This window comes from Salmo salar, chromosome ssa23 (genome assembly GCF_905237065.1).
Source record: "Salmo salar chromosome ssa23, Ssal_v3.1, whole genome shotgun sequence".
NCBI classification, from domain to species: domain Eukaryota; kingdom Metazoa; phylum Chordata; class Actinopteri; order Salmoniformes; family Salmonidae; genus Salmo; species Salmo salar.
The window spans coordinates 46,134,619-46,159,536 of NC_059464.1; the positions used below are offsets into that span (position 1 = coordinate 46,134,619).

Below are 24,918 nucleotides of genomic sequence, written 5' to 3' on the forward strand. Positions count from 1 at the left end.
CTGAGGTCATATTTGCTGAACCCCACTAATGGTTTAAGGTTAGGGGAAGCTGATCCTAGACCTGTACCTAGGGGGGGAAAACTACACCCCAGAGCTGTGTTAAAGCAGAATAATTACATGTCAGTGGTGTTGTCTAAAATTCTTCAGAAATGCCCATCTGTCAGAATGAAGACTATATACAGTAGGCTCTCTATCGTAGCCCCGGGTTATACCAGAGTGAATGTGCTAATTGTGTTCAGTCTGGTAGTTTAACCAGACTATAGGCTCTCATCAGGGCCGTATTCACAAACTCTTGAGTAGGAGTGCTGATCTAGGATCAGATGTATTATCTGAGAAAGAAGAAGAAACCCACACGCTGCTCTTTAAGCTTCATGTATCTGTCAGAGCAGTGTGCGGGTTTCTTCTTAACGTTATTCAATTGTTACCATGCACCTGCAAATAAATATCGCTCAGATGTGCGAGTGCCTTTTTGAATTTTGATTCATTATGACCTAAAAAGGCAAACTGATCCTACATCAGCACTACTATTCTGGGAGGCTTTCTGAATCAAGAGAAAATGAGCTCTGTGAAGCTGTGTTTCTCTCATGGTGCTTTGCGTTTGGGTTAACATTTGACAGCCTCTTTGTCGTAGAGATGGAACAATATTTTTTTCTCGTTTTTTTTATTTTTTATACCATCTAGCCTGGAAGAATCCAGTCTGTGCAATCATTTCACTCCTTACATCCAAAATGGCAGTCTTGGAAGTTCGAATCCCCGAGCTGACAAGGTACAAATCTGTCATTCTGCCCCTGAACAAAGCAGTTAACCCACTGTTCATTGAAAATAAGAATTTGTTCTTAACTGACTTGCCTAGTTAAATAAAGGTAAAATAAAATGATAAGCCCTGGTTAGATTCCAGGCTGTCACAAGTGGCCCGTGATTGGGAGTCCCACGGGTAGACCGTCATTGTAAATAAGAATTTGTTCTTAACTGACTTGCCTAGTTAAATTTAAAAAATCGAATTCCCTACATAGTGCAGTACTTTTGACTGGAGTCCTATGTAGTGCACGACATGGGGAATATAGTGCCATTTAAGAAGCAGCCCTATCCTCATCTCATGTTAGTGGGCTATTTTGGTGTGTGCTGCAGAGGATGTCTTGGGCATTTTCTCATGTTTCAATCAATAGAGAGTTGCTAATGGACTGCACCACTAACCCAACACTTGCCTATGAAGTGTGCCTACGCCACTGAAAGTAGTGCACACTCACAGAAGATGCTAGGGGGGGATTCTATTTCCAAGAACCTAAAACACAGATTTATTATGAAGGTCTACATGTATCCTTATACACAGTGAACTAATCAGCCATGTCTTATTCTACACACTGACAAACCATCACGCATGGTTTTTTTTTATTTTATCTGACAAACGAATGACCATAGTTACATTAATTCAAGAACTCGTGGATTTAAACATGTAAAATAACATTTTTTGGGGCTACTGAACAGTCTAGTGTAGTAGGGACACACCTCTTTGAAAGACTAGTACCAGTAAATTCAGACTTTTCAGGAAGTGTCCCACCACAACCGCAGGCGGACGAGTCGACGGTTCATTCCAGCTAGGAGAGTAAACAACTAACGTTAGTTAGACACACAGCTAAGGACATGAACTGATAGTAACTGTGTATCACGAAGATTGGATCGCGATTTAAACAGCGGGACTGTAATGCCTGGTAAGTTTGTCACAAAACTAAACAAAAACGATTACCTAGCCGTTAACGTTAGCTCGCTAACTTTCCCTACCCAATGCAAGCGAGACCGCTGGGTTAGCTTGCTAATTAACGTTACCTATCAAACAACAATAACATTTGATAACGGACAATGGTCAATCAGACACAAAGTTGACTATTCAAAACAAATAAACGGAACTTAGTTTACGTTTTTCCACATTTAGATAGCGAAGTTATGCGGTTTTCCACTGTATCGGGGGCTTGTGGAGGCAGGGTCCCGTGATGCCCAGCCGTCGTCAGGATATTTATTCATACTACCTACCGACTCCCAAAGGTTATAAATGCTTTCAAATCAAAAACCAAAACCAGTTACTTTCAGATGGACAACTAAATTCAAGCGCTGTTGACTAAGATATACAATGTAAAGTGAACAAACCTAACTTACTTTTACACAGTTGTCAGCAGCAAGTGTTACTTTCATTATCTGACGTTAGCTGTGCCACTGGCTGCATTGTTGGAATGTGAAAGTTGGTTGTCAAGGTCTTTACAGTGAGCTCAGATGGTGGTTCAAAGTCATTTAAAGCAAAAACTCTTTTAGCTTAGTTTCAGAGATTACTTTTTTTTTTTTGCTGATCATACATTTCTCAAAAGGTTTTCTCTAATATGCATTAGTGCTTTTTACAGTTACCTTTTTGTTTTACTGTTGGGGGAAAGTGGAGTCATGGTGTTTCCATTTGAGAGGAGGATGGTGAGAGTCATATGACAGAAGGCAGCTGAGGGTTGGCTAATACTGGTAGGTCCCCTATAACATCCCTGTTGCGTCGAAACGCAGACGGAATCCAGACAAATTAAACGAGAATTAAACAATATTCAAAAATGTATTGAACTTAGTAGGAAATACACAATGTATTTAACTTATTAGAAAATGCATCAGTGATGCGTATTTTCCTGCAATTCTCTGAAACGGATCAGGAATGCTCCTGTCTGTGTCCGTTATTCCAGAGGACAATTTGGACGGGATATATTGTTTCCCAAACTGCCCCTGTATTTCTTTCTTGTTTTTGTTTTCATAAAATGGACAGTTATGACAGAAGCCTGGAGTTGTTGTTTTTCAGGCGATAACAGGCTGCTGCTGCTTCACTGATAATTCAACCCCCTTTTCTCTCTCAAGTGTCTAAACCAAACCGTCTTTGGTATAGTGTCGCAATAATAATGTTTGAATTGAGGAAGTGTGATCATAATCATTTGGTTATTTTAGTGACCCGCAGTATTTCCTAAATGCCACCCCCGCTTTTAGAGGTGAGCTAAACAGTGCAGTTCCACTTGAGATGCGTGTTAAGGCTACGGATGAGAAATGTAATGTATCATTTCTAAACGTTTAGGTCAGTTGTATGCTGCTTCGCAATCTATTAACAGCAAAGGTTGCATTACATTTGCGCAATATTTTTTACTGATGCATTTGGCAATATTCAATTCATACGCATAAAACAGAAACACAAGCCTTCACTGTGAAAGTTGATACGTGTAGGCCCTTCATATGTATATAATAGTTCATGCGCAGCACTTCGTTCATTTTATCGAATCAGTTATTGTTTTCTTGCTCAACCCGCGACCAACACCTGTCAAACTCAGACATTTCTCTCAAAACACAGGGATGTCAATTCGCACGGGACCAGTATTATCAGAAGACCTTGGAGTTCACCCCAAAAACCTGTAGGTTATTCAGGCAGGAATTGTTACTGTCCTGCCATGGCAGATTCAGACGGGATTTAAATAACAGATGTGGTGTTTAGTGCTCATGCACATAATTACATTACTCGACCTCCCCCAGTTAAACTAATCCCGGGATGGGATACATTTCACCGGGCAGGTCATTTAGTTATGTGCACGAGTGCAAAGCACATCCGTAATTTTAGTCCCGTCCGAGATCTGCCATGGCAGTAATTTGTACTATTATCCCAGCTCTAAAAACCTACCGTTTTTCGGCAAACTCCCAGGTCTTCTGATATTACTTAACCCGTGCGAATCGTCATCCCAAGTGTTTTGAGGTATATTACAGAGTATTAACAGATGCTGCACACAATTTGGGTAAAAACATGGGAACAAATGTATGCTTAAAACAAAGCGTTATGTTGGCAGCCTACCGTTGAATGATCTGTTTTGTCACATATCTAGTGCCGTACTTCTCTTTTAAAAGGTGAAGTGGACGATATTGTGCCAATGAATTTCCAAATGCGTCAGTTAATGAAATGTCTGCATAGATTACAGACAGTTCATGATTCTTATTGTTATACATTATTATTTCGACTTTCTCCCAACTGAATGCCATTATGCCAATATTGGGCTATCCCTAGACATGTCAAATATCTTCACACCTAGAATAACATCCAGGCTTCCGTCATTAAAGGTCAATGTTTTATTAGGGAAAACAATATTTATTTCACCTTTATTTAACCAGGTAGGCTAGTTGAGAACAAGTTCTCATTGACAACTGTGACCTGGCCAATATAAAGCAAAGCAGTGAGACACAGACAACAACACAGAGTTACAGGTACATGCTGGAGTAATAATGACATAATAACACTAGTCCTGTGTGATTAGGGTTAATACCTGGCCGAATGTTATCATGATTATTTACATCTATTCAGTGGTCATTTCGTTTAGCCAACTGCAGTCACCTGAGCACTACAGTAACACTGCTAACCACACAACGCTCTCTGATTGGTGATGTCCGCGCTTTTCCAGACTTTCAAAAATATGTCGCAGGGGAAAATGTATGGGTTGCGGGTTTTTTGAGCTATTTTTAAGTTGCACCGCGGCCGCCATGTCATTTCTCTTTAATGTGTATATATATATATATATATATATATATATATATATTAATTAATTAATGTGAGCTGCTTCTGGATGTGAGGCAGGCTGCTGCTGAGCTAGGGGTGAGTGTGTTGAGAGAACACTACAGTCATTGACGAGTCATTTGAGCGAGAGGAGAGGGAGCTGCTCTTGGTCACGTCGTGACACCTTTTAACCAGTTGTATGTAGGTTATTTAGATTTGTCATTATGGAGACACCTATTTCCATAAAACATATTAATACGGTAGAATTGACGCACATCAAGAAATAACGGAGACAGAGCACTGGAAAACGACTTTGGGCGCGCTAGAGCGCATTACATACACTCCCGTTCAACAGTTTGGGGTCACTTAGAAATGTCCTTGTTTTTGAAAGAAAACCCCCCAAAAAATGGTCAATTAAAATAACATCAAATTGATCAGAAATACAGTGTAGACATTGTTAATGTTGTAAATGACTATTGTAGCTGGAAACGGCTGATGATTTTTAATGGAATATCTACATAGGTGTACAGAGGCCCATTATCAGCAACCATCACTCCTGTGTTCCAATGGCATGTTGTGTTAGCTAATCCAAGTTTATCATTTTAAAAGGCTAATTGATCATTAGAAAACCCTTTTGCAATTATGTTAGCACAGCTGAAAACTGTTGTTCTGATTAAAGAAGCAATAAAACTGGCCTTCTTTAGACTAGTTGAGTATCTGAAGCATCTGCATTTATGGGTTCGATTACAGGCTCAAAATGTCCAGAAACAAAGGACTTTCTTCTGAAACTCATCAGTCTATTCTTGTTCTGAGAAATGAAGGCTATTCCATGAGAGAAATTGCCAAGAAACTGAAGATCTCATACAACGCTGTGTACTACTCCATTCACAGAACAGTGCAAACTGGCTCTAACCAGAATAGCAAGAGGAGTGGGAGGCCCCGGTGCACAACTGAGCAAGAGAACAACTACATTAGTGTCTAGTTTGAGAAACAGATGCCTCACAAGTCCTCAACTGGCAGCTTCAAGTTAAAGTTATTTTGAAATCTGGCATTGCAGTAGCATTTACGAAATGTTAAACTATGAATATTTGAATGACAATATTATAATTTACCAATGTTATCGAATAGTAATTTTGTGATTTGTAACGTTGTTCACCGGAAGCATTTGAGAGAAAAAAAAAATCTGATTTTCACCGCTTCGGTAAAATGCTGTTTTTGGATATAAATATGAACTTGATGGAACAAAAAATGCATGTATTGTGTAACATAATGTCTTAGGAGTGTCATCTGAGGAAGATTGTCAAAGGTTGGTGCATAATTCTAGCTGGTTATCCGCTTATGGTGACGCCTGTCTTTGAATTGACAAAACATTACACACAGCTATTTTCAATGTACTCTCCTAACATAACCTAACTTTATGCTTTCGCCGTAAAGCCTCTTTGAAATCGGACAATGTGGTTGTATTTAGGAGATGTTTATCTTTCAAATTGTGAGAAATAGTTGATTGTTTGAGAAATTGAAATTATTAGATTCTTGCAGTTTTGAATTTCCCGCCGTGGTCTCTTGACAATGAATCCCAATACCAGGATAAGGTCCTCAACTTCTCTTCCTTGTCATCCGGTCTCTGTTCATCATAGACGCTTCAAACAACTTTATAAAGATCGTTGACATCAAGTGGAAGCCGTAGGAATTGCGAAATGAATCCTTTCTCACTGTGGTATCTAATAACAATGACAAAAAAAAAAATTGTACAGTCACAAAATTATTATTTTTTTCTCAGGTTTTTGCCTGCCATATGAGTTTTGTTATACTTACAGACACCATTCAAACAGTTTTAGAAAATTCAGAGTGTTTTCTATCCAAATCTGGTAATAATATGCATATCCTAGCTTCTGAGTTGGTGTAGGAGGCAGTTAAAAATGGGCACATATTTTTTTCAAAATTCTCAATACTGCCCCCTAGCCCCAACAGGTTAAATAGTACCTGCAAAACACCAGTCTCAATGTCAACAGTAAAGAGGCGACTCCGGGATGCTGGCCTTCTAGGCAGAGTTCCTCGGTCCAGTGTCTGTGTTCTTTTGCCCATTTTAATCTTTCTTTTTTTATTGGCCATTCTGAGATATGGCTTTTTCTTTGCAACTCTGCCTAGAAGGTCAGCATCCCGGAGTCGCCTCTTCACTGTTGACGTTGAGACTGGTGTTTTTTCTTTTACAAAATCTGTTGCTCAAGGGGTGCTACTGTGTGTGTGGTACTGTGACAGCAGGAAATAAAACAATATTCTTTCCTTCCTCCTTCTCTATCCCATTCTCTCCTTCTCTCTAAGCTGGTCAGGACTGTAACCATGCCCATGTTACCTGTAGTGCCTGAAGTCCAGAGTCATGTGCTGGCTGAGTTTGACTGTCTGGACCCCCTGCTCTCTGCACTCCGCCTGGACTCTGGCAGGCTTAAGGTAGGTCACGCATGCCCATTATTATTAGTTGAGAAAAGTTGAGAGGTTCGTCTTCAAAAATTCAGTTCACAATTGGATTGATTTGTTGAAGGAAGAGATATCAAGTGGATTGTAAGGGGTTTTATTTTTTTATTTAACCTTTATTTAACTAGGCAAGTCGGTTAAGAACAAATTCTTATTTACAATGACGGCCTAGGAACAGTGGGTTAACTGCCTTGTTCAGGGGCAGAATGACAGATTTTTACCTTGTCAGCTCGGGGATTCGATCTAGCAACCTTTCGGATACTGGCCCAACGCTCTAACCACTAGGCTACCTGCCGCCCCTAGTGTATTGAATTTAAAAAATAAAAATATTTTCCAGCTGCTGTGAATAGTTTGTTTTCGGTCTGTAATACAGATTAATCAGTCTGTAATAAACAATTGATAAATACAGCCTGGCACGTTGGATTGTAAAATCGTGTAAATGTTCGTTACAAGTCAGAATGTTGAATTTACATTTAAACTTATTCTACCGGTTGTCTGTGTGGTTTGTCCTTCAGCTGTTCGGAATTTGACACGAAATATCCACAGAAATGTTTTCACAGAGCCGGTAGGTTTATGGTTCTGTCGGCTTGTATTTCCAGTCTGCTGACGCATGCGACGTAAACACTTGCGCAATATGTAAACGATAGCACCTTATGTAAACGATAGCACCTTATGCAAACGATAGCACCTTATGCAAACGATAGCACCTTATGCAAACGATAGCACCTTATGCAAACGATAGCACCTTACGCAAACGATAGCACCTTACGCAAACGATAGCACCTTACGCAAACGATAGCACATTGTAACCCAACATTCAGCTGGCAGTGGCAAACCTTCCGGCTCTCTAGAAAGTTGGGCAAGCAATACCTTCCTGTGGATATTTTGTCTCAAATTTCGAGCAGCTGGAGGACAGACAACCGGTAGAATAAGTTTAAATTGTATTTTTTTTTTTCAACATTCTGGCTTGTAAGGAGCATTTACACGATTTTACACTCCAATGTGTCAGCCTGTATTTATCAATGAATTGTTTACTGAAGCCTGATTAATCAGACTGTTTGGATGTGTGTTGAAAACCTCTCTTTTCTTGTCTGTCAGTGCACCTGCCTGGCAGTATCGAGGAAGTGGCTAGCTTTAGGAACATCAGCTGGAGGGCTGCACCTCATCCAGAGGGAAGGATGGAAGCAGAGGCTCATCCTCACGCATAAGGTAGCGTATATAATGTTGTCGTCTACGTCCTGGTAATAAAATAAAAAAATGCTCTGACCAAGATATACGACCAGTTTGTTGTTATTAGATAGATACTGTACATACTCCTGTTTTTAATAACATTGCACGAGCGAGCCAGAACAGCACATCTCCTGTTTCTGTAGTGAGTCAGCTTGATGTACCAGTACACCCCCTAGACAGGATGCTAGTCTATCTCCTGTTTCTGTAGTGAGACAGCTTGATGTACCAGTACACCCCCTGGACAGGATGCTAGTCTATCTCCTGTTTCTGTAGTGTGAGTCAGCTTGATGTACCAGTACACCCCCTGGACAGGACGCTAGTCTATCTCCTGTTTCTGTAGTGTGAGTCAGCTTGATGTACCAGTACACCCCCTGGACAGGATGCTAGTCTATCTCCTGTTTCTGTAGTGTGAGTCAGCTTGATGTACCAGTACACCCCCTAGACAGGATGCTAGTCTATCTCCTGTTTCTGTAGTGAGACAGCTTGATGTACCAGTACACCCCCTAGACAGGATGCTAGTCTATCTCCTGTTTCTGTAGTGAGTCAGCTTGATGTACCAGTACACCCCCTGGACAGGACGCTAGTCTATCTCCTGTTTCTGTAGTGTGAGTCAGCTTGATGTACCAGTACACCCCCTGGACAGGACGCTAGTCTATCTCCTGTTTCTGTAGTGTGAGTCAGCTTGATGTACCAGTACACCCCCTGGACAGGACGCTAGTCTATCTCCTGTTTCTGTAGTGAGGCAGCTTGATGTACCAGTACACCCCCTGGACAGGATGCTAGTCTATCTCCTGTTTCTGTAGTGAGTCAGCTTGATGTACCAGTACACCCCCTAGACAGGATGCTAGTCTATCTCCTGTTTCTGTAGTGTGAGTCAGCTTGATGTACCAGTACACCCCCTGGACAGGATGCTAGTCTAGCTCCTGTTTCTGTAGTGAGTCAGCTTGATGTACCAGTACACCCCCTGGACAGGACACTGGTCTATCTCCTGTTTCTGTAGTGAGTCAGCTTGATGTACCAGTACACCCCCTGGACAGGATGCTAGTCTATCTCCTGTTTCTGTAGTGTGAGGCAGCTTGATGTACCAGTACACCCCCTGGACAGGATGCTAGTCTATCTCCTGTTTCTGTAGTGTGAGGCAGCTTGATGTACCAGTACACCCCCTGGACAGGATGCTAGTCTATCTCCTGTTTCTGTAGTGTGAGGCAGCTTGATGTACCAGGACACCCCCTGGACAGGATGCTAGTCTATCTCCTGTTTCTGTAGTGTGAGTCAGCTTGATGTACCAGTACACCCCCTGGACAGGATGCTAGTCTATCTCCTGTTTCTGTAGTGTGAGGCAGCTTGATGTACCAGTACACCCCCTGGACAGGATGCTAGTCTATCTCCTGTTTCTGTAGTGTGAGGCAGCTTGATGTACCAGTACACCCCCTGGACAGGATGCTAGTCTATCTCCTGTTTCTGTAGTGTGAGGCAGCTTGATGTACCAGTACACCCCCTGGACAGGATGCTAGTCTATCTCAGGGCCTTACCCCTAATCCATCTCCTTAATTCTGAGTTCCAGGTCCCATTTTGACTGTTTTTGGTATGACTCGGCCAGGGATCAATAAGTATTTCTTCTATTTCAGGAGGGATCTATCACTCAGGTGTCATGTTGTCCACATGATGAAGACTTTATTGCTGTGGCAACAAGGTAAAAATGTTTTTAAAATAACTCAAAGCATGGAAATTAATTTGAAGTTCACATGTTTACTTACTTCAGTGACTTCAACTACTTCAATAAGTAAGTGTCAGGCGTGTTTCAGTTTGCTTTCCTGTCTGTCTGCCTTCCAGTCTGCCTCTCTCTCTGTCTCTGTCTCTCTCTCTCTCTCTCTCTGTCTTTCTCTGCATGTTGTAAGTCAAGATCTGGTTGTAGCTAAACTAGGGGTAGATTTGGGATGAAAGGTTTTATCTCTCTCGGTGTGTCTCAGTCAGGGTCTGGTGGTCTAGGTGTTAATACTGTCCTACTGTCTCTTGTCCTCTAGTCAGGGTCTGGTAGTCTAGGTGTTAATACTGTCCTACTGTCTCTTGTCCTCTAGTCAGGGTCTGGTAGTCTAAGTGTTAATACTGTCTCTTGTCCTCTAGTCAGGGTCTGGTAGTCTAGGTGTTAATACTGTCTCTTGTCCTCTAGTCAGGGTCTGGTAGTCTAGGTGTTAATACTGTCCTACTGTCTCTTGTCCTCTAGTCAGGGTCTGGTAGTCTAAGTGTTAATACTGTCTCTTGTCCTCTAGTCAGGGTCTGGTAGTGTAGGTGTTAATACTGTCCTACTGTCTCTTGTCCTCTAGTCAGGGTCTGGTAGTCTAGGTGTTAATACTGTCTCTTGTCCTCTAGTCAGGGTCTGGTAGTCTAGGTGTTAATACTGTCTCTTGTCCTCTAGTCAGGGTCTGGTAGTCTAGGTGTTAATACTGTCCTACTGTCTCTTGTCCTCTAGTCAGGGTCTGGTAGTCTAGGTGTTAATACTGTCCTACTGTCTCTTGTCCTCTAGTCAGGGTCTGGTAGTCTAGGTGTTAATACTGTCTCTTGTCCTCTAGTCAGGGTCTGGTAGTCTAGGTGTTAATACTGTCCTACTGTCTCTTGTCCTCTAGTCAGGGTCTGGTAGTCTAGGTGTTAATACTGTCCTACTGTCTCTTGTCCTCTAGTCAGGGTCTGGTAGTCTAAGTGTTAATACTGTCTCTTGTCCTCTAGTCAGGGTCTGGTAGTCTAGGTGTTAATACTGTCCTACTGTCTCTTGTCCTCTAGTCAGGGTCTGGTAGTCTAGGTGTTAATACTGTCTCTTGTCCTCTAGTCAGGGTCTGGTAGTCTAGGTGTTAATACTGTCTCTTGTCCTCTAGTCAGGGTCTGGTAGTCTAGGTGTTAATACTGTCCTACTGTCTCTTGTCCTCTAGTCAGGGTCTGGTAGTCTAAGTGTTAATACTGTCTCTTGTCCTCTAGTCAGGGTCTGGTAGTCTAGGTGTTAATACTGTTTCTTGTCCTCTAGTCAGGGTCTGGTAGTCTAGGTGTTAATACTGTCCTACTGTCTCTTGTCCTCTAGTCAGGGTCTGGTAGTCTAGGTGTTAATACTGTCTCTTGTCCTCTAGTCAGGGTCTGGTAGTCTAGGTGTTAATACTGTCTCTTGTCCTCTAGTCAGGGTCTGGTAGTCTAGGTGTTAATACTGTCCTACTGTCTCTTGTCCTCTAGTCAGGGTCTGGTAGTCTAAGTGTTAATACTGTCTCTTGTCCTCTAGTCAGGGTCTGGTAGTCTAGGTGTTAATACTGTCCTACTGTCTCTTGTCCTCTAGTCAGGGTCTGGTAGTCTAGGTGTTAATACTGTCTCTTGTCCTCTAGTCAGGGTCTGGTAGTCTAGGTGTTAATACTGTCTCTTGTCCTCTAGTCAGGGTCTGGTAGTCTAGGTGTTAATACTGTCCTACTGTCTCTTGTCCTCTAGTCAGGGTCTGGTAGTCTAAGTGTTAATACTGTCTCTTGTCCTCTAGTCAGGGTCTGGTAGTCTAGGTGTTAATACTGTCCTACTGTCTCTTGTCCTCTAGTCAGGGTCTGGTAGTCTAGGTGTTAATACTGTCCTACTGTCTCTTGTCCTCTAGTCAGGGTCTGGTAGTCTAGGTGTTAATACTGTCTCTTGTCCTCTAGTCAGGGTCTGGTAGTCTAGGTGTTAATACTGTCCTACTGTCTCTTGTCCTCTAGTCAGGGTCTGGTAGTCTAGGTGTTAATACTGTCCTACTGTCTCTTGTCCTCTAGTCAGGGTCTGGTAGTCTAGGTGTTAATACTGTCTCTTGTCCTCTAGTCAGGGTCTGGTAGTCTAGGTGTTAATACTGTCCTACTGTCTCTTGTCCTCTAGTCAGGGTCTGGTAGTCTAGGTGTTAAAGTCTACTGTCTCTTGTCCTCTAGTCAGGGGCTGGTAGTCTAGGTGTTAATACTGTCTACTGTCTCTTGTCCTCTAGTCAGGGTCTGGTAGTCTAGGTGTTAATACTGTCTCTTGTCCTCTAGTCAGGGTCTGGTAGTCTAGGTGTTAATACTGCCTACTGCTCTTGTCCTCTAGTCAGGGTCTGGTAGTCTAGGTGTTAATTGTCTACTGTCTCTTGTCCTCTAGTCAGGGTCTGGTGGTCTAGGTGTTAATACTGTCCTACTGTCTCTTGTCCTCTAGTCAGGGTCTGGTAGTCTAGGTGTTAATATGTCCTACTGTCTCTTGTCCTCTAGTCAGGGTCTGGTAGTCTAGGTGTTAATACTGTCCTACTGTCTCTTGTCCTCTAGTCAGGGTCTGGTGGTCTAGGTGTTAATACTGTCTCTTGTCCTCTAGTCAGGGTCTGGTAGTCTAGGTGTTAAATGTCCTACTGTCTCTTGTCCTCTAGTCAGGGTCTGGTGGTCTAGGTGTTAATACTGTCTCTTGTCCTCTAGTCAGGGTCTGGTGGTCTAGGTGTTAATACTGTCTCTTGTCCTCTAGTCAGGGTCTGGTAGTCTAGGTGTTAATACTGTCTCTTGTCCTCTAGTCAGGGTCTGGTAGTCTAGGTGTTAATACTGTCCTACTGTCTCTTGTCCTCTAGTCAGGGTCTGGTAGTCTAGGTGTTAATACTGCCTCTTGTCCTCTAGTCAGGGTCTGGTAGTCTAGGTGTTAATACTGTCTCTTGTCCTCTAGTCAGGGTCTGGTAGTCTAGGTGTTAATACTGCCTCTTGTCCTCTAGTCAGGGTCTGGTAGTCTAGGTGTTAATACTGCCTCTTGTCCTCTAGTCAGGGTCTGGTAGTCTAGCTGTTAATACTGCCTCTTGTCCTCTAGTCAGGGTCTGGTGGTCTAGGTGTTAATACTGTCCTACTGTCTCTTGTCCTCTAGTCAGGGTCTGGTAGTCTAGGTGTTAATACTGTCCTACTGTCTCTTGTCCTCTAGTCAGGGTCTGGTAGTCTAGGTGTTAATACTGTCTCTTGTCCTCTAGTCAGGGTCTGGTAATCTAGGTGTTAATACTGTCTCTTGTCCTCTAGTCAGGGTCTGGTGGTCTAGGTGTTAATACTGTCCTACTGTCTCTTGTCCTCTAGTCAGGGTCTGGTAGTCTAGGTGTTAATACTGTCTCTTGTCCTCTAGTCAGGGTCTGGTAGTCTAGGTGTTAATACTGCCTCTTGTCCTCTAGTCAGGGTCTGGTAGTCTAGGTGTTAATACTGTCCTACTGTCTCTTGTCCTCTAGTCAGGGTCTGGTAGTCTAGGTGTTAATACTGTCCTACTGTCTCTTGTCCTCTAGTCAGGGTCTGGTGGTCTAGGTGTTAATACTGTCTCTTGTCCTCTAGTCAGGGTCTGGTAGTCTAGGTGTTAATACTGTCTCTTGTCCTCTAGTCAGGGTCTGGTGGTCTAGGTGTTAATACTGTCTCTTGTCCTCTAGTCAGGGTCTGGTAGTCTAGGTGTTAATACTGTCTCTTGTCCTCTAGTCAGGGTCTGGTAGTCTAGGTGTTAATACTGTCTCTTGTCCTCTAGTCAGGGTCTGGTAGTCTAGGTGTTAATACTGTCCTACTGTCTCTTGTCCTCTAGTCAGGGTCTGGTAGTCTAGGTGTTAATACTGCCTCTTGTCCTCTAGTCAGGGTCTGGTAGTCTAGGTGTTAATACTGTCTCTTGTCCTCTAGTCAGGGTCTGGTAGTCTAGGTGTTAATACTGCCTCTTGTCCTCTAGTCAGGGTCTGGTAGTCTAGGTGTTAATACTGCCTCTTGTCCTCTAGTCAGGGTCTGGTAGTCTAGCTGTTAATACTGCCTCTTGTCCTCTAGTCAGGGTCTGGTGGTCTAGGTGTTAATACTGTCCTACTGTCTCTTGTCCTCTAGTCAGGGTCTGGTAGTCTAGGTGTTAATACTGTCCTACTGTCTCTTGTCCTCTAGTCAGGGTCTGGTAGGCTAGGTGTTAATACTGTCTCTTGTCCTCTAGTCAGGGTCTGGTAATCTAGGTGTTAATACTGTCTCTTGTCCTCTAGTCAGGGTCTGGTGGTCTAGGTGTTAATACTGTCCTACTGTCTCTTGTCCTCTAGTCAGGGTCTGGTAGTCTAGGTGTTAATACTGTCCTACTGTCTCTTGTCCTCTAGTCAGGGGCTGGTAGTCTAGGTGTTAATACTGTCTCTTGTCCTCTAGTCAGGGTCTGGTGGTCTAGGTGTTAATACTGTCTCTTGTCCTCTAGTCAGGGTCTGGTAGTCTAGGTGTTAATACTGTCTCTTGTCCTCTAGTCAGGGTCTGGTGGTCTAGGTGTTAATACTGTCCTACTGTCTCTTGTCCTCTAGTCAGGGTCTGGTAGTCTAGGTGTTAATACTGTCCTACTGTCTCTTGTCCTCTAGTCAGGGTCTGGTAGTCTAGGTGTTAATACTGTCTCTTGTCCTCTAGTCAGGGTCTGGTAGTCTAGGTGTTAATACTGTCCTACTGTCTCTTGTCCTCTAGTCAGGGTCTGGTAGTCTAGGTGTTAATACTGTCCTACTGTCTCTTGTCCTCTAGTCAGGGTCTGGTAGTCTAGGTGTTAATACTGCCTCTTGTCCTCTAGTCAGGGTCTGGTAGTCTAGGTGTTAATACTGTCTCTTGTCCTCTAGTCAGGGTCTGGTAGTCTAGGTGTTAATACTGTCCTACTGTCTCTTGTCCTCTAGTCAGGGTCTGGTAGTCTAGGTGTTAATACTGTCTCTTGTCCTCTAGTCAGGGTCTGGTAGTCTAGGTGTTAATACTGTCCTACTGTCTCTTGTCCTCTAGTCAGGGTCTGGTAGTCTAGGTGTTAATACTGTCTCTTGTCCTCTAGTCAGGGTCTGGTAGTCTAGGTGTTAATACTGTCCTACTGTCTCTTGTCCTCTAGTCAGGGTCTGGTAGTCTAGGTGTTAATACTGTCTCTTGTCCTCTAGTCAGGGTCTGGTAGTCTAGGTGTTAATACTGCCTCTTGTCCTCTAGTCAGGGTCTGGTAGTCTAGGTGTTAATACTGTCCTACTGTCTCTTGTCCTCTAGTCAGGGTCTGGTAGTCTAGGTGTTAATACTGTCCTACTGTCTCTTGTCCTCTAGTCAGGGTCTGGTGGTCTAGGTGTTAATACTGTCTCTTGTCCTCTAGTCAGGGTCTGGTAGTCTAGGTGTTAATACTGTCTCTTGTCCTCTAGTCAGGGTCTGGTGGTCTAGGTGTTAATACTGTCTCTTGTCCTCTAGTCAGGGTCTGGTAGTCTAGGTGTTAATACTGTCTCTTGTCCTCTAGTCAGGGTCTGGTAGTCTAGGTGTTAATACTGTCTCTTGTCCTCTAGTCAGGGTCTGGTAGTCTAGGTGTTAATACTGTCCTACTGTCTCTTGTCCTCTAGTCAGGGTCTGGTAGTCTAGGTGTTAATACTGCCTCTTGTCCTCTAGTCAGGGTCTGGTAGTCTATGTGTTAATACTGTCTCTTGTCCTCTAGTCAGGGTCTGGTAGTCTAGGTGTTAATACTGCCTCTTGTCCTCTAGTCAGGGTCTGGTAGTCTAGGTGTTAATACTGCCTCTTGTCCTCTAGTCAGGGTCTGGTGGTCTAGGTGTTAATACTGTCTCTTGTCCTCTAGTCAGGGTCTGGTAGTCTAGGTGTTAATACTGTCTCTTGTCCTCTAGTCAGGGTCTGGTAGTCTAGGTGTTAATACTGTCCTACTGTCTCTTGTCCTCTAGTCAGGGTCTGGTAGTCTAGGTGTTAATACTGTCCTACTGTCTCTTGTCCTCTAGTCAGGGTCTGGTAGTCTAGGTGTTAATACTGTCTCTTGTCCTCTAGTCAGGGTCTGGTAGTCTAGGTGTTAATACTGTCCTACTGTCTCTTGTCCTCTAGTCAGGGTCTGGTAGTCTAGGTGTTAATACTGCCTCTTGTCCTCTAGTCAGGGTCTGGTAGTCTAGGTGTTAATACTGCCTCTTGTCCTCTAGTCAGGGTCTGGTAGTCTAGGTGTTAATACTGTCCTACTGTCTCTTGTCCTCTAGTCAGGGTCTGGTAGTCTAGGTGTTAATACTGTCCTACTGTCTCTTGTCCTCTAGTCAGGGTCTGGTAGTCTAGGTGTTAATACTGTCTCTTGTCCTCTAGTCAGGGTCTGGTGGTCTAGGTGTTAATACTGTCCTACTGTCTCTTGTCCTCTAGTCAGGGTCTGGTAGTCTAGGTGTTAATACTGCCTCTTGTCCTCTAGTCAGGGTCTGGTAGTCTAGGTGTTAATACTGTCTCTTGTCCTCTAGTCAGGGTCTGGTAGTCTAGGTGTTAATACTGCCTCTTGTCCTCTAGTCAGGGTCTGGTAGTCTAGGTGTTAATACTGTCTCTTGTCCTCTAGTCAGGGTCTGGTAGACTAGGTGTTAATTCTGTCTCTTGTCCTCTAGTCAGGGTCTGGTAGTCTAGGTGTTAATACTGTCCTACTGTCTCTTGTCCTCTAGTCAGGGTCTGGTAGTCTAGGTGTTAATACTGTCCTACTGTCTCTTGTCCTCTAGTCAGGGTCTGGTAGTCTAGGTGTTAATACTGTCTCTTGTCCTCTAGTCAGGGTCTGGTAGTCTAGGTGTTAATACTGCCTCTTGTCCTCTAGTCAGGGTCTGGTAGTCTAGGTGTTAATACTGTCCTACTGTCTCTTGTCCTCTAGTCAGGGTCTGGTAGTCTAGGTGTTAATACTGTCTCTTGTCCTCTAGTCAGGGTCTGGTAGTCTAGGTGTTAATACTGTCTCTTGTCCTCTAGTCAGGGTCTGGTAGTCTAGGTGTTAATACTGTCCTACTGTCTCTTGTCCTCTAGTCAGGGTCTGGTAGTCTAGGTGTTAATACTGTCCTACTGTCTCTTGTCCTCTAGTCAGGGTCTGGTGGTCTAGGTGTTAATACTGTCTCTTGTCCTCTAGTCAGGGTCTGGTAGTCTAGGTGTTAATACTGTCTCTTGTCCTCTAGTCAGGGTCTGGTGGTCTAGGTGTTAATACTGTCTCTTGTCCTCTAGTCAGGGTCTGGTAGTCTAGGTGTTAATACTGTCTCTTGTCCTCTAGTCAGGGTCTGGTAGTCTAGGTGTTAATACTGTCTCTTGTCCTCTAGTCAGGGTCTGGTAGTCTAGGTGTTAATACTGTCCTACTGTCTCTTGTCCTCTAGTCAGGGTCTGGTAGTCTAGGTGTTAATACTGTCCTACTGTCTCTTGTCCTCTAGTCAGGGTCTGGTAGTCTAGGTGTTAATACTGCCTCTTGTCCTCTAGTCAGGGTCTGGTAGTCTAGGTGTTAATACTGCCTCTTGTCCTCTAGTCAGGGTCTGGTAGTCTAGGTGTTAATACTGTCTCTTGTCCTCTAGTCAGGGTCTGGTAGTCTAGGTGTTAATACTGTCTCTTGTCCTCTAGTCAGGGTCTGGTGGTCTAGGTGTTAATACTGTCCTACTGTCTCTTGTCCTCTAGTCAGGGTCTGGTAGTCTAGGTGTTAATACTGGCTCTTGTCCTCTAGTCAGGGTCTGGTAGTCTAGGTGTTAATACTGTCTCTTGTCCTCTAGTCAGGGTCTGGTAGTCTAGGTGTTAATACTGCCTCTTGTCCTCTAGTCAGGGTCTGGTAGTCTAGGTGTTAATACTGTCTCTTGTCCTCTAGTCAGGGTCTGGTGGTCTAGGTGTTAATACTGTCCTACTGTCTCTTCTCCTCTAGTCAGGGTCTGGTAGTCTAGGTGTTAATACTGTCCTACTGTCTCTTGTCCTCTAGTCAGGGTCTGGTAGTCTAGGTGTTAATACTGTCTCTTGTCCTCTAGTCAGGGGCTGGTAGTCTAGGTGTTAATACTGTCTCTTGTCCTCTAGTCAGGGTCTGGTAGTCTAGGTGTTAATACTGTCTCTTGTCCTCTAGTCAGGGTCTGGTAGTCTAGGTGTTAATACTGTCCTACTGTCTCTTGTCCTCTAGTCAGGGTCTGGTAGTCTAGGTGTTAATACTGTCCTACTGTCTCTTGTCCTCTAGTCAGGGTCTGGTAGTCTAGCTGTTAATACTGCCTCTTGTCCTCTAGTCAGGGTCTGGTGGTCTAGGTGTTAATACTGCCTCTTGTCCTCTAGTCAGGGTCTGGTGGTCTAGGTGTTAATACTGTCTCTTGTCCTCTAGTCAGGGTCTGGTAGTCTAGGTGTTAATACTGTCTCTTGTCCTCTAGTCAGGGTCTGGTAGTCTAGGTGTTAATACTGTCCTACTGTCTCTTGTCCTCTAGTCAGGGTCTGGTAGTCTAGGTGTTAATACTGTCCTACTGTCTCTTGTCCTCTAGTCAGGGTCTGGTAGTCTAGGTGTTAATACTGTCTCTTGTCCTCTAGTCAGGGTCTGGTAGTCTAGGTGTTAATACTGCCTCTTGTCCTCTAGTCAGGGTCTGGTAGTCTAGGTGTTAATACTGCCTCTTGTCCTCTAGTCAGGGTCTGGTAGTCTAGGTGTTAATACTGTCCTACTGTCTCTTGTCCTCTAGTCAGGGTCTGGTAGTCTAGGTGTTAATACTGTCCTACTGTCTCTTGTCCTCTAGTCAGGGTCTGGTAGTCTAGGTGTTAATACTGTCTCTTGTCCTCTAGTCAGGGTCTGGTGGTCTAGGTGTTAATACTGTCCTACTGTCTCTTGTCCTGTAGTCAGGGTCTGGTAGTCTAGGTGTTAATACTGCCTCTTGTCCTCTAGTCAGGGTCTGGTAGTCTAGGTGTTAATACTGTCTCTTGTGCTCTAGTCAGGGTCTGGTAGTCTAGGTGTTAATACTGCCTCTTGTCCTCTAGTCAGGGTCTGGTAGTCTAGGTGTTAATACTGTCCTACTGTCTCTTGTCCTCTAGTCAGGGTCTGGTAGTCTAGGTGTTAATACTGTCCTACTGTTTCTTGTCCTCTAGTCAGGGTCTGGTAGTCTAGGTGTTAATACTGTCTCTTGTCCTCTAGTCAGGGTCTGGTAGTCTAGGTGTTAATACTGTCCTACTGTTTCTTGTCCTCTAGTCAGGGTCTGGTAGTCTAGGTGTTAATACTGTCCTACTGTCTCTTGTCCTCTAGTCAGGGTCTGGTAGTCTAGGTGTTAATACTGTCTCTTGTCCTCTAGTCAGGGTCTGGTAGTCTAGGTGTTAATACTGTCCTACTGTCTCTTGTCCTCTAGTCAGGGTCTGGTAGTCTAGGTGTTAATACTGTCTCTTGTCCTCTAGTCAGGGTCTGGTAGTCTAGGTGTTAATACTGTCCTACTGTCTCTTGTCCTCTAGTCAGGGTCTGGTAGTCTAGGTGTTAATACTGTCTCTTGTCCTCTAGTCAGGGTCTGGTAGTCTAGGTGTTAATACTGTCCTACTGTCTCTTGTCCTCTAGTCAGGGTCTGGTGGTCTAGGTGTTAATACTGTCCTACTGTCTCTTGTCCTCTAGTCAGGGTCTGGTGGTCTAGGTGTTAATACTGTCCTACTGTCTCTTGTCCTCTAGTCAGGGGCTGGTAGTCTAGGTGTTAATACTGTCTCTTGTCCTCTAGTCAGGGGCTGGTAGTCTAGGTGTTAATACTGTCTCTTGTCCTCTAGTCAGGGTCTGGTAGTCTAGGTGTTAATACTGTCCTACTGTCTCTTGTCCTCTAGTCAGGGTCTGGTAGTCTAGGTGTTAATACTGTCCTACTGTCTCTTGTCCTCTAGTCAGGGTCTGGTAGTCTAGGTGTTAATACTGCCTCTTGTCCTCTAGTCAGGGTCTGGTAGTCTAGGTGTTAATACTGTCCTACTGTCTCTTGTCCTCTAGTCAGGGTCTGGTAGTCTAGGTGTTAATACTGTCCTACTGTCTCTTGTCCTCTAGTCAGGGTCTGGTAGTCTAGGTGTTAATACTGCCTCTTGTCCTCTAGTCAGGGTCTGGTGGTCTAGGTGTTAATACTGTCTCTTGTCCTCTAGTCAGGGTCTGGTAGTCTAGGTGTTAATACTGCCTCTTGTCCTCTAGTCAGGGTCTGGTAGTCTAGGTGTTAATACTGTCTCTTGTCCTCTAGTCAGGGTCTGGTGGTCTAGGTGTTAATACTGTCCTACTGTCTCTTGTCCTCTAGTCAGGGTCTGGTGGTCTAGGTGTTAATACTGTCCTACTGTCTCTTGTGCTCTAGTCAGGGTCTGGTAGTCTAGGTGTTAATACTGTCTCTTGTCCTCTAGTCAGGGTCTGGTAGTCTAGGTGTTAATACTGTCCTACTGTCTCTTGTCCTCTAGTCAGGGTCTGGTAGTCTAGGTGTTAATACTGTCCTACTGTCTCTTGTCCTCTAGTCAGGGTCTGGTAGTCTAGGTGTTAATACTGTCTCTTGTCCTCTAGTCAGGGTCTGGTGGTCTAGGTGTTAATACTGTCCTACTGTCTCTTGTCCTCTAGTCAGGGTCTGGTAGTCTAGGTGTTAATACTGTCTCTTGTCCTCTAGTCAGGGTCTGGTGGTCTAGGTGTTAATACTGTCCTACTGTCTCTTGTCCTCTAGTCAGGGTCTGGTAGTCTAGGTGTTAATACTGTCCTACTGTCTCTTGTCCTCTAGTCAGGGTCTGGTAGTCTAGGTGTTAATACTGTCTCTTGTCCTCTAGTCAGGGGCTGGTGGTGATCTAGGTCTGTCTGTCTGTCTGTCTGTCTGTCTGTCTGTCTGTCTGTCTGTCTGTCTGTCTGTCTGTCTGTCTGTCTGTCTGTCTGTCTGTCTGTCTGTCTGTCTGTCCTCTCTCAGTCAGGGCCTGGTGGTGATCTAGGTCTGTCTGTCTGTCTGTCTGTCTGTCTGTCTGTCTGTCTGTCTGTCTGTCTGTCTGTCTGTCTGTCTGTCTGTCTGTCAGGGCCTGGTGGTGATCTAGGTCTGTCTGTCTGTCTGTCTGTCTGTCTGTCTGTCTGTCTGTCTGTCTGTCTGTCTGTCTGTCTGTCTGTCTGTCTGTCTGTCTGTCTGTCTGTCTGGTGGTGATCTAGGTCTGTCTGTCTGTCCTCTCTCTGTCAGGGCCTGGTGGTGATCTAGGTCTGTCTGTCTGTCCTCTCTCTGTCAGGGCCTGGTGGTGATCTAGGTCTGTCTGTCTGTCCTCTCTCTGTCAGGGCCTGGTGGTGATCTAGGTCTGTCTGTCTGTCCTCTCTCAGTCATGGCCTGGTGGTGATCTAGGTCTGTCTGTCTGTCCTCTCTGTCATGGCCTGGTGGTGATCTAGGTCTGTCTGTCTGTCTGTCTGTCTGTCTGTCTGTCTGTCCTCTCTCTGTCAGGGCCTGGTGGTGATCTAGGTCTGTCTGTCTGTCCTCTCTCAGTCATGGCCTGGTGGTGATCTAGGTCTGTCTGTCTGTCCTCTCTGTCATGGCCTGGTGGTGATCTAGGTCTGTCTGTCTGTCTCTCAGTCAGGGCCTGGTGGTGATCTAGGTCTGTCTGTCTGTCCTCTCTCAGTCATGGCTTGGTGGTGATCTAGGTCTGTCTGTCTGTCCTCTCTGTCATGGCCTGGTGGTGATCTAGGTCTGTCTGTCTGTCCTCTCTCAGTCATGGCCTGGTGGTGATCTAGGTCTGTCTGTCTGTCCTCTCTCAGTCAGGGCCTGGTGGTAGTGTGGGAGCTTCAGCTGGAGCGGCGTGGCAGACCAGAGAGGGTCAGTGTTTCCTGGGAACACCGTGGCCAGACGGTCACCTCTCTCTGCTGGGACACCGCAGCCCTCAGGGTGTTTGCTGGGGACAAGGGGGGCAAGGTGTCCTTCCTCCGCGCTGGATCCTCCAAACTCGGAAAGGTAGTGGGAACTAACCGTTGGCTTTTATTTTGGGGAGGTGACAGCTATATTAGCCTGGTCCCATCTCTGTTTGTGCTGTCATGCCAACTCCTATGGTCTTTGTCATGCCATATGTCTGGTAATGGTTGGCTGTACAACAAACATCTGGCACCAAACTAGGAATAGCTACTGCACTTAATGAATTGATTATCAGGTACAGTTTTTTTTTTCCCCTTCCCCATTCCATGATCTTTTACAACCTCCATCTTACTTATCCTGTCTATTCACATGATTCTTTGTTCTGTGTTGTCCAGGGCTCAGCTTTTGTGATCTTCCCCGTCCAGACCATCACTACTGTGGATTCCAGGGTGGTTCAGCTGGGTTATCTGGACGGACGACTACTTGTGTCCTCTCTCAGCCGCTGCTACCTCTGTGACACGGAGAGGTGAGTGTGGGGACGTAACTGGGGGCAGTAGGCCGCTCAGATGTTACGGAAGTGTTGTGGAAGCAGAGAATAAGATCTTTTTTTATGTTTTTTATATATTAGTGTGTAATATTATCTGGTCAATGTCTGAAGTTTGGTCTATAAGGTTAAAGGTACGGTCCACAGGGAGAAGTTCTGGCGTGTTGGTAACAAGGAGCGTGACGGGGAGTACGGAGCGTGTTTCTTCCCTCTGAGTCGTGGCGTGACTGCTGGCCAACCCCCTCTGCTGTACTGTGCCAGGCCTGGGTCTAGAGTCTGGGAGGCCAGCTTCAGCGGAGATGTCCTCAGCACGCACCAGTTTAAACAGCTGCTGGCCATACCACCTGTACCTCTCATCAGCTACAGGTGTGTGTACGGTGGCCTTCAGGAAATATACATACCCTTTTGACTTATTCTACATTTTGTTGTGTTACAGCCCGAGTTCAAAATGGATTAAATAGTATTTCAGTTTTTTTTACCCATCGACACACAATAGCATATAATGACAAAGTGAAAACATGTATTTTGTTTTATTATTTATTGAAAATGAAATCCAGAAATCTAATTTACGTAAGTATTCACACCCCTGAGTCAATACTTCATAGAATTACCTTTGGCAGTGATTTACAGCTGTGAGTCTTTCTGGTTAAGTTTAAGAGCTTTGCACACCTGGATTGTGCAAGATTTGCACTTTATTTATTTTTTAATTCATCAAGTTGGTTGTTGATCATTGCTAGTCAGCCATTTTCAAGTCTTGCCATAGATTTTCAAGACGATTTTTAAGTCAAAACTGTAACTAGGAAACTCAGGAACGTTCAATGTCGTCTTGGTAAGCAACTCCACTTTTTTTACCCATCTACCAATTGGTGCCCTTCTTTGCGAGGCTTTGAAAAAACTCCCTGGTCTGTATGATTGAATCTGTGTTTGAAATTCACTGCTCGACTGAGGGACCTTACAGATAATTGTATGTGTGGAGTACAGAGATGAGGTAGTCATTGAAAAATCATGTTAATCACTATTATTCTACACAGAGTGAGTCCATGCAACTTATTATGTGACTTGTTAAGCACATTTTTACTCCTGAACTTATTTAGGCTTGCCATAACAAAGGGGTTGAATACTTATTGACTCAAGACATTTCTCAAAACATAATTCACTTTGACGTTATTGGGGTATTGTGTGTAGATCAGTGACCCAAAAATATTTTTCACTTCAGGCTGTAACAACAATGTGCAAAAAGTCAAGGGGTGTGAATTCTTTCTTTAGGCAGTGTGTGTGTGTGTGTGTGTGTGTGTGTGTGTGTGTGTGTGTGTGTGTGTGTGTGTGTGTGTGTGTGTGTGTGTGTGTGTGTGTGTGTGTGTGTGTGTGTGTGTGTGTGTGTGTGTGTGTGTGTGTGTGTGTGTGTGTAAACTTCTAGGTCCTAGAATCTAGGGGGATTGACTCTGTACATTGTAAGCTAATTTATATACAGTACCAGTCAAAAGTTTGGACACCTACTCATTCCAGGGTTTTTCTTTGTTTTTACTATTTTCTACAATGTAGAATAATTGTGAAGACATCAAAACTATGAAATAACACATATGGACTCATGTAGTAACCAAAAAAGTGTGAAACAAATCAACATATATTTGAGATTATTCAAATAGCCACCCTTTGCCTTGATGACAGCTTTGCACACTCTTGGCATTCCCTGGAATGCATTTCAATTAACATTTAAAAAAACTATTTGACCAAGGAGAGTTATGGAGTGCTGCATCAGATGCCCTGGCCTCCACAATCCCCTGACCTCAACCCAATTGAGATGGTTTGGGATGAGTTGGACCGCAGAGTGAAGGAAAAACAGCAAACAAGTGCTCAGCATATGTGGGAACTCTTTCAAGACTGTTGGAAAAGCATTCCAGGTGAAGCTGGTTAAGAGAATGCAAAGCTGTCATCAAGGCAAAGAGTGGTTACTTGGAAGAATCTCAACTATATCACACTTTTTTGGTTACAACATGATCCCATATGTGTTATTTCATAGTTTTGATGTCTTCACTATTATTCTACAATGTAAAAAAAAAATAAAGAAAAATCCTTGAATGAGTAGGTGTTCTATATCTTTTGGTCAAATAGCTAGCATTTCGGTAGCACGACTGGGTAAGACGCTTCAGGAGGGCGGTCACGTGTTTGCGAGTCAGAGGTCCTGGGTGTTCAAGCCTCTGTATGAGCAGAAGGAAGCTGTGCTCACTTTTAAAGCTGCGTGACGTCCTTTACACTAATTCCGTATTTTTTTTTTTTTAAATCTGCAGAAGTGAGCCCCATTACAACCCAGCCCAGAAGAGTTCCCAGTCCATAGCCTTCCCCAGACTGTTATACTTTGGAGATCAGAACCTGCTGACCTGGACAGACTCGGCTATCTATGTCTTCACTCCTCAGAGTGGCCAGGTACTGCTGTGGACCGAGGTCAAAGGTTAGTAGCAGTAGCTTTAGGTAATAGTTCAACATTCTCCAATAACAACAAACTAACTACACTGAACCAAAATATAAACGCAACATGTAAAGTGTTGGTCCCATGTTTCATGAGCTGAAATGAAAGATCCCAGAAATGTTCCATACAAACAAAAATGTTATTTCTCTCAAATGTTGTGCACAAATGTATTGACATCC

General features: G+C 44.1%; 1 protein-coding gene across 1 annotated transcript in view; it reads left to right on the forward strand.

Moving 5' to 3' along the window:
• The first annotated feature begins 1,513 nt into the window (after positions 1-1,513).
• The window catches only part of hps5 (HPS5 biogenesis of lysosomal organelles complex 2 subunit 2), a 56,806-nt gene continuing 33,401 nt past the window's right edge, over positions 1,514-24,918 (forward strand). Inside the window, exons 1-8 of the mRNA XM_014170327.2 lie at positions 1,514-1,709; positions 6,866-6,991; positions 8,114-8,224; positions 9,874-9,938; positions 21,638-21,830; positions 22,124-22,254; positions 22,420-22,638; positions 24,561-24,721. Of these exons, the coding sequence (XP_014025802.2) occupies positions 6,884-6,991; positions 8,114-8,224; positions 9,874-9,938; positions 21,638-21,830; positions 22,124-22,254; positions 22,420-22,638; positions 24,561-24,721 (988 nt within the window). The 5' untranslated portion in view covers positions 1,514-1,709; positions 6,866-6,883. The remainder of the gene's footprint in view (positions 1,710-6,865; positions 6,992-8,113; positions 8,225-9,873; positions 9,939-21,637; positions 21,831-22,123; positions 22,255-22,419; positions 22,639-24,560; positions 24,722-24,918) is intronic.